The following is a 14,550-nucleotide window of genomic DNA, read 5'->3' on the forward strand; positions in this document are numbered from 1 at the left end:
GATTGGTTAATTTGATTGTCTGTTTGCTTTGTGATTGGCTAGAGTGATAACTTTGGTTTTGTTTTTACAACACTGAACTGAACAAGTCTCCTTTATCTCCAATTGTTTTCATAACCCATTGCAAACGTAAATTAACGAGAGAGAAAGTTAGGGACAATTCAGAGAGAGTTTATTTAATTCCATCTCGGTTGCAGCTGAATGCTTAGATTAACTTTCCAATTCTCCCATACTCTGTCCGATATTTCTTCATCAACATGCTAGCCATTGTTTATTTCGCAACTTTTATTTTCCGACCAAACCACAGATACATTTACTTTGGTTTCATATCTTTAGTCGTCACTCTTAGAGTGCAAAACAATCCCGAACCATGTATATTGATCTTGAGGCTTATTATCCCGGAGGCCCGAGGACGGCACTGCCCTCATGAAAGCCCTGCCATTAGAATCTGTATGGAGATACTCTCCCGTGTCGACCGACTTGAAGGCGTACTTCTTGGACGAAATTCTTTGAACCCCAAAGAAGTATTTGTCTTCTGTGGGGAAGTTATCCAATTTCTGTCGATAAAATAAATAAAGAAAAAAGCGATGATGTTGTTAGAACCACAGTAATAATCTAATATGCTTCTGTCTGATAACATAGCAATCCTGTTCAGAATAAAAGGAACCCGTAAAACATATTTGAGTGAAAACGATGGAATCATTCATTCTGTTGGGGTCGGACGAATAATTTGGTCTTGCATTAAACCACTTTTAACGTTCAGTTTAATCGTGCGTGCAATATCCCAGTGGACTATTTAACCATTATTCCACCAGCGCGCGTTGAGTACATATAACTTATTGGATGTTTTGGTGTGTAGTATCGCTGTATAGTTTCACGAGTTGTGCCGTATTTTGAGGAGCCCGTAGGGCGAGTCAAAGTACAAACAACGAGTAAAAATAAAAAGCGATACTACAGACCAAAACATCTAATAGGAGATTTAGTATCCAACTGCTGTAGTCAATAAATTTATCACTGAAAGAGGGAGAGTGTGACAAGAGTGTGCGTGTGTGCGCCGACCTGTCCGGCAAACAGGATTTCTACTGTACAATATCGCTGTATATTTGTACCGTTATTTGGACTGTATTCGCTGCTGTTGGATAATAAATAAACAATAGCCTCCATTTCGAGAAGAAATATCCTCGGATATTCGCCATCGGACATTATCTGTTCCTAGAAGCGAACAGTTTTCCGAGAGCGTAGCTCGAGAAAAACTGTGAGCTTTGAGGAACAGATATTCGAGGATATTTTCTCACCAAATGGAGGCTATTGTGTTTATTGTCCTTCCAATATTTTTCGCAACACATGCAGTTTTGAAAATTGGGAAATATCACTCGGATTTTCCCCAGTTTAAGCTGGGGAATATTTAGTCACGTGAAGCGTTTAGACCAATCGCGCACAAGCAAAAAAATGTGATGGATTATAAGAGATGATAGATAGCCTCGATGGTTATCGTAGTCATCTAAATCCAACAAGCGCGAGTATGTGCATCACCAAGTGCCACTTTTGGTTGATTTTCGTTGAAGTAGTTAAATTTCCAAAATTTTGTTGTTCAACCATAAAATAGTGTAAGGACTCAAGCGTTTCACACTACTTCGACGCGAAAAATCAGTCCTGTTTCGCCACCAACTGTCATTTGTATATATGACCCCAACTGTGGATATCATTTGACTGCTTCACGCATGCGTGGTTAGACAGCCGTTTCATGTCACGTCTTACCTCTGAAACTCTAATGGTTATTACCTCACTCACCCCGCACAACATTAATGTTACTCCAATGAAACTTACACGAAATTGTACTTTGCCCGCGCTTTCTGCAGAGAGATAGTAATCGTTGTTCCCTTCAAGGTACTTGATGGCGATCTTCATTCTAACGTTGTCTTTTTCAATGTGTAAATCTGAAAGTAAAGCGCGATTATATTATTAAAACAAACAGTCAAATAAAGCCATTGTTAACAAAGGGGAATGGTTATGAAGACCGAAAAAGCTCTTCGTTGTATTTTTTTGGTCACTTTTTTGGCTTTGGCCGTCTTCTGTCAGTATTGCAACTAACCAAAAGATACGTTTTGGTTACGTAATCCATGCATGATATATAAGCGCCAAACAAGATGTTATGCACGCTCCTGAACCTTCCAACCGAAATCTTTGCATTTTAGTTTGCTCCTTTAAGCAGGGGCACCCAACGACCGTTTTCTCTCAAATGCTTTTAAACGCTGGTTTAGGCTATCTGGAGTACTTTTGAAGCTCTGTAGGTCAATTTTAAGTTGCGCTAAAAAAATTTTATCTGTTCGGTTATTCTAGGGGAACTTGAGTATTCTCGAATTTATTAGGGCTTTTTTGTCCATTCCCTGAAAACCTTAGGTCTTATCGCCTTTCCGGAAATGATAGCGGACCTTTTTTCGGCACCCCGAACCACATTTTTTACAATCCGAAAACAACAGACATTAAATTTCTCATATCACGAAAGTTCGAGGTGACAATTCTCTTCAGAAAATCAGAGGGGATTAAAGGCCTTCCGAACAGATAATTAACCGAAACGATCCGTTGGGTGCCCCCGCTTTAAGCTCCTGGACCTTCCAACATAAATCTTAACATCTTAGGTTGTTCCTCTAAACGCCTGGAGCCTCCAACATAAATCTTAGCATCTTTGTGTGCCCCTCTAAATTTTGCTGGGTTAGATAACCATTCCCTTGGTAAGGTACAGAATTTCAATAGACGGTTCAGTTTGCCTTAACCCAACCAGCTCTTGCTAACCTGCACTTGCTAACCTGCACTTGCTAACCTGCACTTGCTAACCTGCACTTGCTAACCTGCACTTGCTAACCTGCACTTGCTAACCTGCACTTGCTAACCTTCGTTTTAATTTTGGGTGGAAAGAGGAAGGAGTCAGTGGTAAGGGCGCGTTCGCCCTGGTCTTTAGTCATTCTTTAACTGAGGGAAGAATATTTACCTTTGTACATGAGAGTGCAGAAAACGTCGAATACCTGTAGCAGGATCTTTCAGGCCATAACCTGTGAACGACACACTCCGGACTTTTGAACTTGCTCCAGTATGAACCTTCAGAAAGGCTCCGGCACCGGAACTCGCGCGACTGGTCGCATAGATCCACGCGGGATGTGACTACATATCCGTAAATGAGAAAGGAAAGAAACTGTCAAGAGTTTATTTAAAAATCAGTTCGAGAACAATTCTTGCTTCTCGGAAGAAAGGAATAGTTTCGAAAGCGCTTCGAAAACATCATGTGGTTGCTTTCAAAACATGTAAACGGGACAAGCCGATCCTTTCCATGGGGATGGGCTATATTCTTAATCGTGTGATACTACAGAGACTAAGAGAGGGTCACTTTCGATCACTTTCATCCCTTCATCAAGATATTTTAGAGTTTCCGACAAATTCGAACATTCATTAATTTTGTATAAAGAAAGAAAACCACAATACTTAACCGTATCACAACCCGCACATCCATGAACCAAAACGAAGAGCAAAGCACACAGAATAGCTATCATTTTTGAATTCCTGTAAAAGTGAAATGCAATAGTGCAAAACAATAAAAATCTGAAAAAATCTGAATCTGACATCATTATGAAAGTCAAAGTGTTGTAGAGTGACTGTAGCCTAGCCAGCTATTTGAAATAGCTAGCTAAAGCAGTGATGAGTGGCTTACAATATTTATACAGGAACGAGAACGATTTTCGTAACCCCGACAGCAGAATGAGCTGTTTAACTGACTGCGTTTTGTATTATATTTTAAACACTAATTTTGTCCATTTATGTTCCTTTGCAATGGAAGGCCATAGAAGCGTAAGAATCTACCGCTGGTTGAGTTTCGAGCTTCAGAGAAGCAAGGTCTCTTGGAAAACGAAAATTTAAAGCGATTAGGAGAGGGTTAAAAAAAGTTTTAATTCGACAGGAATAACTGGAGTCATTAAAGGATTGAAAATCCATTATTCTTGGATACGAACTGCAAACAGATCTTGGGAGGGACACCCAGAATCAGTGATCGTCTCTTCCCCCCGTCCCATCTGGGCTAACGCCACATTATGAGACAGTCTTCTGTTCCGGAGCTGTTAAGAAACTATCGTGGAAGTAACTGTTGTCTCACAGCAATGTTTCCTATGTCTTAGATTTCCAAGGGGGTGGTAAAGGGGGTGGGGGGTGGGGTGGGGTATAGATCACGTTTCACGGAAAATAAAGCAGCCCTTTCACAATTCACGAAAAATACAACATTGGCATTTCACGCTTCACGGAAAATAAAAGAGAACGTTTCGGAAAATCACGGTGCACGGCGACTATGGAAATCCCGATTCCCGAGGAAAAAATTGGTCATTTCACGTTTCACGGGAAAAAAAAAAGGGCCGATCACGAGTCACGAAAATACCCTTTACCACCCTCTTCCAACAGTAACTTTAACTTCCGTTTGTCTTCGTTTCAGTGCCTTTTTTCCCTGAGCGTAAGCTCCTCTTAAGTAAAATACCAACGTACAGTATTAGAATCGATACTGAGATTTTGATCTGTAAAACTACATTTATGCCGTGCTGGCGGGAAAAGCAGAATTTTCGAAATTCAGCTTACAAGTCTTTTTCCGGGCAATTCAGTGAACGCGGTCTCTCCGCCAACAGCATACTAATTCGTGAACAGAGTTCTCTATACGGAAGTCTCCCCGACCATCAAGGCGTAAATTATTAGAAAGTCATTGCCTACCTCTATTCTCAACGCTTGTATTATCATGAAGAGCTATCCTACCTTCTGAAATGAAAAATATTGTGAGATCTGTGCAGAGGTGGTGGTTTGAAGAACAAAAGAGCCTGCAGAGTTCCACAGTCTTCGTGGTATAAAGATTGTCTCACTATTTTGCCTCGAATTTATAGCACTGTCAGGCTATTAACCGTGAATTCAACTCCAGGTTCTTTAGAACTAAGATAGATTCGCCACAAGCTTAATGATGATATTATAAATATGTCATCGATTACTAGCAAGCAGGAGAGCAGAGTGAGGTCATAAAACTTTCAGCAGAGAGCATCTACGCTTTGAAAACAAGGAGCAAAAAGACAATGTTTTCCTTTCGATCGAGCCGTTTCCACATATTTAATTTCGTTTCGACTCTCGTTGCTATTTTGGTTATCATAGTTCAAACGGTTTTCGTCTGAAGTCTTACGACAAAACGGCTGCCTGTTTTGTCACGGTTCAATTATATGATCTGCTAAGTTAGATTCGCCACATGTTTAATTAACAACGTTTCACAAGTGATGATCTCATAATAAATGAAATGGCCATCGAATGCATTTGCACTACGAGGAATCTTTCTCAATCACCCAAATTCTTTACGTACAAAATATATGCCCAATTTTGTGTATATTAGTAGCTTTTTTAATGTTTTACTGTGCTTTTTTGCGCGCGTGTTGATAGATTAATACGTCTTCTAACTCGACGAGGACTGAGTTTTCAGATTCTTCAGAGACTGGCGATGTTTAAAACAACCTGACAGTATTTAAGAAATGCTGTACCCGCGAGAAGGTAGTTTAGTCCCCAAACCTTGGTACACAGAAAACACTATTTAAAAAATGAATTGTCAGTTTGGGAACAAAATCGTGTATCGTGACAGTTTCACTGTTATTTTCTTTGCCTTAAATCCATGGCTAAGATAAACCTGCCACAAGGTTAATACGCTTGGATATCGCTTAGATGAATTCTGCTGGCCGGCAGAATCAGGTTCGAGTTGTATATCAGGCCGCCTTAAACTTTTAGCGTCAAGAAGCCTTACGCCAGATCAGAGGAAAAGGAGCTAGGTAGAAATCAACGAGGAAGAGAAAGTGATATCGGAAATATTGATTAAGCTACATTATAATAAGTTTGTTATTCGAGGTCATTAAAAACGCCAGTGGAATTTGTGGTCGATGTCTATTCTTTAGAATAGGTTTGTTCGCCAACCTTCATTTTCCCAACCACTCCAAGTGCTGTGTGTAACTAACACACTAAAACTTTTGCGGCTCAGTTCATTCAATCGGAGTTTATTAGTTTTAAATTGCGAACGGGAGTCAAAAATCTCAAAACAAGAACTTGTTTAATGCTGTTACTGTCATTGAAGATAAGATTTTTTTATTGTTTAATACCTTAGCGTAACACAAGCCACCGAATCATCGCAGCTTGGAATCGTGCGCCTATCTACCGATACATTTTAACATTTTCTCTTTCGAATGTTCTCCTTAAAGTTAGCGTAAGGTATACTCTATATTTGTCTTACTTTACATCTTTCACTTACAGTAAGCTCAGGTAAACGTATAGTAAGAAAGAGAGCGCCGTGCTCTTAAACGTTTTATAGAGAGTTATGCTATCTTTCCTTGAGTTCTTAAACGGATGTCGCTTCGTCCCCGTGCGGGTAGTTCTCCTCCGTCGGATCTTCAAGGACACCCGTTCCGGATTCCTGGGAGTTTCCTTTCTTCAGGTCGTCGGGACTCCCCTCCCCGGTACCCTCGGATTTCCCCCTCCCTGGTTCAACAGAATTGCGTTTTACTCGATAATTGTAGTTCCCTTCGTCTGGATCTACGGAAGCGCCACCTTCGTGCCCTAAGGATATCCCCTTTGCTGAATCTTCAGTGTCTTCAAATGCTTTCGTAGTCGTAACGGTTTCGCATTCGGTGTAACTCATCTCACACGCCTCTTTCTGGATGTATTCGCATCCATACGGCACGATCCCGAACCACGTCTGTAAATCATCAGGCTCTCCGTAAGCGGAAACTTTGCCTTCCTTTCCACAGTGTAGATACGGCCCCTTTGCTATCTTTGATTGGATGGTGACAGGATATCGCCCAGGGTTCGTTTGTTTGATATGAAAGAAATATTTGTCTTCTGAGGGGAAGCTTTTTAATTTCTGTTGATAATAGAAAGGAAAGAAAACAGTCTTATTATATAATTCTATACCTGTGTGCCTGCGAAGCCCAACCCAGTCAGGACAAGCTGGCATTGATGCAGATGATAGTTGTTTCGATCAGATTTTCAAATCAACGACTACAAATCAGTCACGTAAAGAATGTTATGCTGCTGCTTTGAAAACTCCTCAGAGCACCGTCCTAAATCCGGGGGAGGGGGTACTTGGCCTATACTTGGGTATGGAGAAGTCGCCACCAGTAGGACAACACACCCTATTCTAACCCTCGGACGTACAAGCTAACTCATACCCCCACCAAGTTACAGGGGAAGGGGGGGTTGATGGAACCCCCTCTGGGTTTTCGTTCTGTTAGGGCACAGCGCAATAAATTTACATTAACTTGATAGTCCTGAGTTTCCTCTACAAGATGATACCATTTTTGTTGGTCATGACGTTATATGGCGTCAAATGACGTCATTTGAAGCTATTTGACCTACCATCTTGTTCAGTGTTTGCGCCATCTTGAATTTCAATATTTTTTTTTAAAAGAAGGCAAAAAATAACGAAAATTAATACAAAATCAAATCATAAAGCTTATGAAATGTACAAACTCGTGAATTTCTTCTAATGATGAAAACTGGAAAAAATACAGAATCGTGTCAAAAAAATTGATTTTTGGTCAAAACTACATGGGATTCGATGGTTGCCATGGCAACGTCAAAAATGATAGACACAAAATTGACATGTCACAATAACCGCGGAGGATTAATGAACAGCTATTGAAAGTTTCAGCCCCCCTAGAGTAAATTTTGTTTTTCAAAAATTTGAAAAAACCATAGGGGGAGGGCCGGGGTAGCCTCCACATCCCATTCCCCTTGTACGTTCGAGGGCTAAGATCCCGCATAACAGATGACAAGATACCGAAAACCCCACGAGTACTATTTGTACTTGAAATTATATCATGTTGACTTTAGACCACGTTTCCGAGCTTGGCTTGTTAAATACTGTTTAAACCACGTTTAACGACAACAATCTCTCCCTGTTAAAGATAGATTCAGACCGAGTTTTGACCGGACTTACACAACATTACACACCCTGTCAACAACAACAAAAAAAAACAAACAAAAAAAACGTACCTCCAGAGGGGGATACTCTAAAAAGTCTTATACGGGAAGGCTCCGCCCTGAAGCTCAACCCATTACCCTTTTGTATACAATTGGAACAGAAAACGTACCCCTTTCGTGTACCTTTTTTTGGAAAAAGGTACCTCTTTCACCGAAAACCCCTTTGACGAAGTTAATGAACAATCTTACGGGAAAACATTAAGCATTACCAGATACAGGCACGAGTTGCTTCTGTTCGAAATATTAGATTTCCCGACCCTTTCATATACCTCAACTCGTGAAATCTCTACCATCCCTACCTGAAGTCTGAGAAAGGTAACCTTTTCCGGGCGGAGTCTCCTCGAAAAGGCAATTATTTTAATTATTGTACGCCCACCCCGAATCATAATGTACCTGTTGCAGTACAATCGCGTAAAGAACCTTACCACGCCCTTTTAGGTAACTTAATGAATCGATCTGACTTACACGAAGTTTCACGTGGTCATCAGTGTCCACAGCTAGATAGTAGTTCCCGTCGTACCTTATGGCCTTTGCTCCTTTGTCTTTATTACTTGCTTCAAGATGGAATACTAGATGTAGGAAACACAGTGATAACTTTGCAGCTATTTTTGAGTTTTAAGAAGGAGAACGCAATTCTGTATTCGTTGATGTTCCTGTGTCGTAGCAGCCAGGACCTTTCAATATTCCCTAAAGGACCCCCTTATTGGTACTTAATTTCTCGATTTTCGCGATTGTAAATAAATCGCGAAATTAAAGACCCGCGCGAATAAAAATCCTCGAGAAATTTAAACACGTGAAATTTAACTGGAAAATCCAAATCACAGAAAAAAAAAAATGATTAATCGTGTAATAATAACAACACATACAGGATATTTTTCGACAAATACACAAACTATTAACTGGTTCAGTACTGGTAAGTTCCATTTTGTATGTTCTGTTGTGAAATAACGTTAATTTGCAAAGATGGAGTAGAGAATTTAGCTATCATCTTAATCTGAATCGCTTGAAATTTTAAAAAGTTCAGACTTTTGAAAAATAGAATGAAGTTGAGAACGCTTGAATCGCAAATTCAATGCCCTTTTTCATATGTGCCCGTTGAAATCGTGAAAACAAAACCCCGTGAAACACTGTCTCGCCAAAATTGCCACGCTTGACGGCCGCGAAACTGTGGGTCAGTAACACAGTTCCCCGGCATCTGCATGTCGCCCCAACTGGTACAGTTTTCGAGCTTTATAATGAAATAGGTTTTTTCCATCGTACGAGGCACACAAATCAGACCGCCAAGTAGAAAACTGTTAGATCTGGATTCGCAGCAGTTCAACTTGCCATAGTTATTGGGCAAAGCAAGGATCGCCAGTAATTTTATACTTTAGTACAGGAAAATTTGAATACCTGTTGTCGGATCGCTGAAGTTTGTACCGGAGAAGGCCACATTGATTTCGGTTCCTTCTGTTGAAAGGGACTTCAAAAGGTTTCCGTAATTATGTTCCCCGCGCCTGACTTTGCGATCACGACGATAGAGTGACTGGATATAGCAGGGTCCATGTTCTTCTGACTAAAAGAAAAAAAAAATAAAATAAAAACAGACTGAACAAAATGAAAGAAACTGTCGAGCATGTTACTGAAAACATGGCTACAGTGCGTGTATCTCCCTAAAGGTCATGATCACTAATTTTTTTCAAAATTAAAAAAGTGAAAAATTTAAGCTTATTTTTCATTTTCGAAAAACTTGAAAAGGAAAGCTCAGAATTTCGAAGAGATCTCCAATTTCCGGTCAACGATTGATGTCGAAGGACCAGTGTAAAAAGAACGAGTTTTGCTCGCTGCTGACTCATCTTATACGAATGATTCATTTTTCAAAATTATAACTAGAAACTGATTAAAATAAAAAATGGCGTTTTGTTTTTATAGTTTACTTTTCCTTGAAATGTTACCAACTTCCCCTTGATATTTTGAAATGAGAAACAGAAAAGTGAAAGTTCAAATATTGGCATCTTTAGAATTCCGTTTTCCTTATAAAGGTCAATTTCTGGAAGCAAATGCTATGTTATGGCCGATCCACATGGCATGATTTCTGCTTACAACTGGCCACTCCTATTTCGAAAATTAGGAGAAACAGAAAATCGAAACTTCACAATGACATCTTCAGCTTACTTTTTTCTCTATAAAAAGTCTCCCATTTCCGGTGAGCGAAATATCATAGAATTACTGCGAAGGTCTCAAATGTTGTAATAAGTAAGGAATTTAGGAACTTTTTCTTCAACTGCCTCTATAGGTATGTCATTTGCTCCAAGTATTTAAGACAAGTGACATTGTGAATTGTCAATTTTAAACAGGCACCATGCGGAGCTTGATTCAACATCAACCATGCCCATGTATGATAGAACTTTGTTTCAATCCACGCAGGAAACTTCGGGTATTCAGACTTAAGTAATGAATCGAAATCAAGCACATTATAAGATCTTATGAATTATTTGTTTTTGCATCATCTCATGATAACCAAAAAATGTCCTCATTCGCAACCCTCATCCCCACACATCCTTTTTTTGGCATTAACCGGGGATACCATTTTAGCTTTTGAACTATACAGTTTTTCTTTATAATCCCTACACATCCTTCAGTTCGGCACTGCGAAAACCGAGAATACCATCTTAGCTTTTGAGCTATAAAATTTTTCTTTATATTTTCCGAAAATGAAAATAGGCTGATTGAACTAAACACTGCCCGTTTTAAGGCATTCCCATTTCGATTGCTTCTTTACACGTTTACCCAACGTTAAACCGTAGAATCCACCGCACTGTGATAAGGCTGGGTATTTTCGTCGGCGCGAGTTTGACTTGTATCGGACTTGCCAGTCATCTTTTTGACAACAAACGTGTACAAAGAAATGATCAGTACCTTTGATTGTGTTTATATTCAAAGCGGAAGGCAGTTTAATTTATCGTTCCATCGGTTCGTTTCTTATTTTCTAACGATCATTCTTACACGATTCTTTCTCCTCAGTCTTTGTCGCGCCTAATGGGGCGCGTAAGGCCTTATTCTTACGCGATTAGCATTAATAAACTATTTCTTTCATTTTCTACTCGTCTCTCAGACCTGTGTTTGATTCATTGCGGCACTGTCGAAATGCGTCAGTACTAACAAAACCTACGTATTTTTCGTCATAATTTCAATAACAGTAACATTTAATTAAGTCAGTAACTGATATAAAGTCATAAGCACACGAGATTGAAAATACGTTCCTTTGAAAACTGACGCAAATGTTTTGATTCGTTGACTTGAGCGTTGATGTGGACTCGGATCCCATCCGTACAAATCAGTGATCATTTAATTAAAATGAAGAAAATCATTCACCCTAGAAATGAGTATAAAAAATCTGAATTTTGTAACGGTTTACTTTGACTCGGCTGAAAATCAAATTGCCGAATGATGAAGCGTATATATAAAAACTGCCTACCTCTGTCAAAACTGCTTCTTCTGTTGTAATCTCGATTTCAGTTGATTTACGAGACACGAACATGATGATTGCACAACAGTTTGGATTTATGTTTTTTTTTCCACTGTACTGTTTCCAGGTCTAGACTTGTTCTGCGGCAGAATGTCTGCCCTCTGTTTTATATTGTCATTCAGTCCCCGTAATTTCTCAGACCAATAAGGAGTGATTTTTATCATAGCTACTGCGCATCCGCTATTGCCATTTACCAATGAAGACTCAATAGAATTAGCAGCTCTTTCAAAGTAACAACACCTCTGCCTCTTCCCCAGGCGTCCCTCTGGTTGGAGCGCAGTGCATCTGTCATGCAACCTGCAACCTAACCATCAAGCACTTCGCTCCTTGTTACCCCCTCTTCCCGGAGGCTGGGAACGAGGCAGGCAACAACCTTAAAGTAACGCCCGTCCAAAAAGTAGCGACTTCAAGCTTTCCTTTTCACCGGTTAGTCAGCTGAAAGGGTACAATGTATACAACGCGGCCGTAAGATGTACTTAACGTAAATCTACAGCCGATTTAAGTGCAGTTTAGAGAACCCGGCGTGTTTTCAAAACATGATTGACCCGACAATTATATTCGGAAACAATCACCAGGTAAAAGTCTGTATTCGAGCCAAGTGGCCCATCAGGCCAGAGCTTATCCCGGTTTCTGTAGCATGAAGCGACTAGGAGTATTTCTACTCCCCCCTGGATGGGATGCCAGTCCATCCCAGCAATCACCGGCCTTCAGCTGGTTTATCGTCTCACCACAACTTGCTTTGCCAGAATCGGGTGATATCAGAAGACTGATTTATTTGCATGATCGAATCGCCAGGGCATTCTTTTCAACAAATTTACCCGTTGTCTCCATGTTTAACCACGTTCACTTACTGGCCGATTAACGCAAATCACGATGCACGAATTATGACATACAAAATAAAGTTTTAAAATCACCGTTCTACACTCCGAAATCGGTCTGAAAACCATACATTTTGCACAGTAAGACTACAAAAACGACTCTAAACGATCGACTATATAATCATGAACACGTTTGCTGTACACTTTTCTTGTTTCGTTAAGAACCCTTTTTTATATACATGTATATAAAAACGCTGAAGCTGAGGTTAACTCAAAAGTTAAAATACACTAACAACACATCGTAGGCTGTATGAGAGTCACTGGAGCAAGTTTATTTTGACAACTTTTTGAAAGAACAGTGTGAAGTCTTTTAGAACTTGAGTCTGTGTAGTCCAGTAACCATACGCTTATAGTTACAAGTTTGAACATTTACGGTGAGCTTAAACATATTTCGATGTATGCGATTTTGGTCCTGATCGTGTTTACATTGATTCATTGAAATGCTAGAAATGGTGGTTTGAGACCATTGCAGGCTTAAGTGGCCAAAGAATGTCAAGCTCAGTTGGAGAATTATAGACTTACAAGAAAAGGAGCATACTGGCTGAGAGCTTAATTAAATCTCTGAGTTATGTTTAAACTGTACTAAATTACGTACATTTCATTTACTGTCCTAACTGCTCCTAGCAACATATATAGGCCTTATATAATTACGCTGAATCGTGGGACTTTTAAAAAGTCTTTTGCTTGGCTTTTACGCCAGCGTGCTCTTTTCCTTAAAGTTTTTTCACCCAGATCAATGAAATTTTCCTTTGACGATATTTCCAACATCCTCTTCTACAACTCTCCGGAATGTTCCCCCTTCTGATCTTCGGGGGTCGCCTCTGCCACGCCCTGGGATTTGCCGCTCCTTGAGTTATTACAGTTGTCCTCCCCGGGGGCCTCATAGTTCCCTACTTCTGGATTTTCCACGTTCTCGTTTTGCACCTCTTCCAAATTCTTCTCCACAGCATTGCCTGGATCCTCAGGATCAGAGAAGTCACACTCGATGCCACTGTCATTTCTAGCGTACATCATGCTCATTTCTTGCTATTTGAACCACGTGCTCTTTCCTTATGAACGTGAACCATGTCTGCAGATCATCAGGTGCTCCATTATCTCCAGTTGTCACCGTTGTCATGGAAACCTTGCCTAGATCACTACAATGTAGATACCACCCCCGTTTTTTCAGAGACTGGATGGCGAAAGCGATAGCATCAATGCGTTCAATAAGAAAAAAGTATTTGTCACCTGTGGGGAAGTCAACCAATTTCTGTGGATGACAGAAAGAGAGCAGGAAAGAACATTCAGGGATGATAACTAAAGTACGACTAGGTTATTGAACAAATCGATCACATTTTTTGTGCTCTACTTATTGACCGTGGAAATGACCGTCATAAAACTTAAGTGGAACCACGAGCCGAAGCTACGGTGAGTAAAATATCAGGCAAAACCACCGTGAAATCGCTCGCGCGCGTGACAGTTTATAAGATCACTTCTTGTTCTGCTTCACGCCGACGAGTTCTTAGAAAATTTGACACCCGCTGTCCCAAATACACTTCGAAACTTGACGGTTTCAGTTTACTGCAGAAGTTACAAGAATTTTTCAAGCCCTCCGAGACTTGCCTTAAGTTACAGTACCGATGTACGTCAAATTTATGGTCTAAATTCTTATCTACCACAGCCTTCGACCAATCAGCGCGCGAAAATTCTCACAGTTGCTTAGCACCTTTGAGATGAATACTGCGGGCTCAGATAGGCCTCAGAAACCCAGATCTTCTGATCGTTCGCCAGAAAAAGATTGTTGATGCAACTGTACTTACACGAAGATTAACGCCGCCGGATTATTTGACCTTCAGATAGTAATCGTCTTCCTTTTCCCTGTACCTCAAAACATACGCTTTTTTGTCGTCACACATTTTTTTGTGGAATTCTGAAGGTAAAAAAGGTTGAAAGAATCACCGTGATTCAAATCCATTTGATGAAATTTGCCACGTAGTATGACGTCGAAATGTGGTAAGGACAAACTACTAAGACAATCTCAGATAGTGCAGAGTGCAATTGATAGCTCTGGCACAGTAGTCACACAGGTACTTACCCCTGCTCGGTTCACTTGCGGTTCGTATTTACCTTGGTAGTCTGCTAGGGCTAGTGATCCCGTAT

The 14,550-nt window shown here is 40.2% G+C and overlaps 1 protein-coding gene across 1 annotated transcript in view; it reads right to left on the reverse strand.

Moving 5' to 3' along the window:
- Positions 1–5,024: 5,024 nt before the first annotated feature.
- The window catches only part of LOC145462700 (uncharacterized), a 14,134-nt gene continuing 4,608 nt past the window's right edge, over positions 5,025–14,550 (reverse strand). Inside the window, exons 3-5 of the mRNA XM_081446276.1 lie at positions 9,418–9,580; positions 8,491–8,594; positions 5,025–6,904 (exon numbers count right to left, since the gene is read on the reverse strand). Of these exons, the coding sequence (XP_081302402.1) occupies positions 6,383–6,904; positions 8,491–8,594; positions 9,418–9,580 (789 nt within the window). The 3' untranslated portion in view covers positions 5,025–6,382. The remainder of the gene's footprint in view (positions 6,905–8,490; positions 8,595–9,417; positions 9,581–14,550) is intronic.

The sequence above is a fragment of the Orbicella franksi genome, chromosome 12 (genome assembly GCF_964199315.1).
Source record: "Orbicella franksi chromosome 12, jaOrbFran1.1, whole genome shotgun sequence".
Lineage (NCBI taxonomy): Eukaryota > Metazoa > Cnidaria > Anthozoa > Scleractinia > Merulinidae > Orbicella > Orbicella franksi.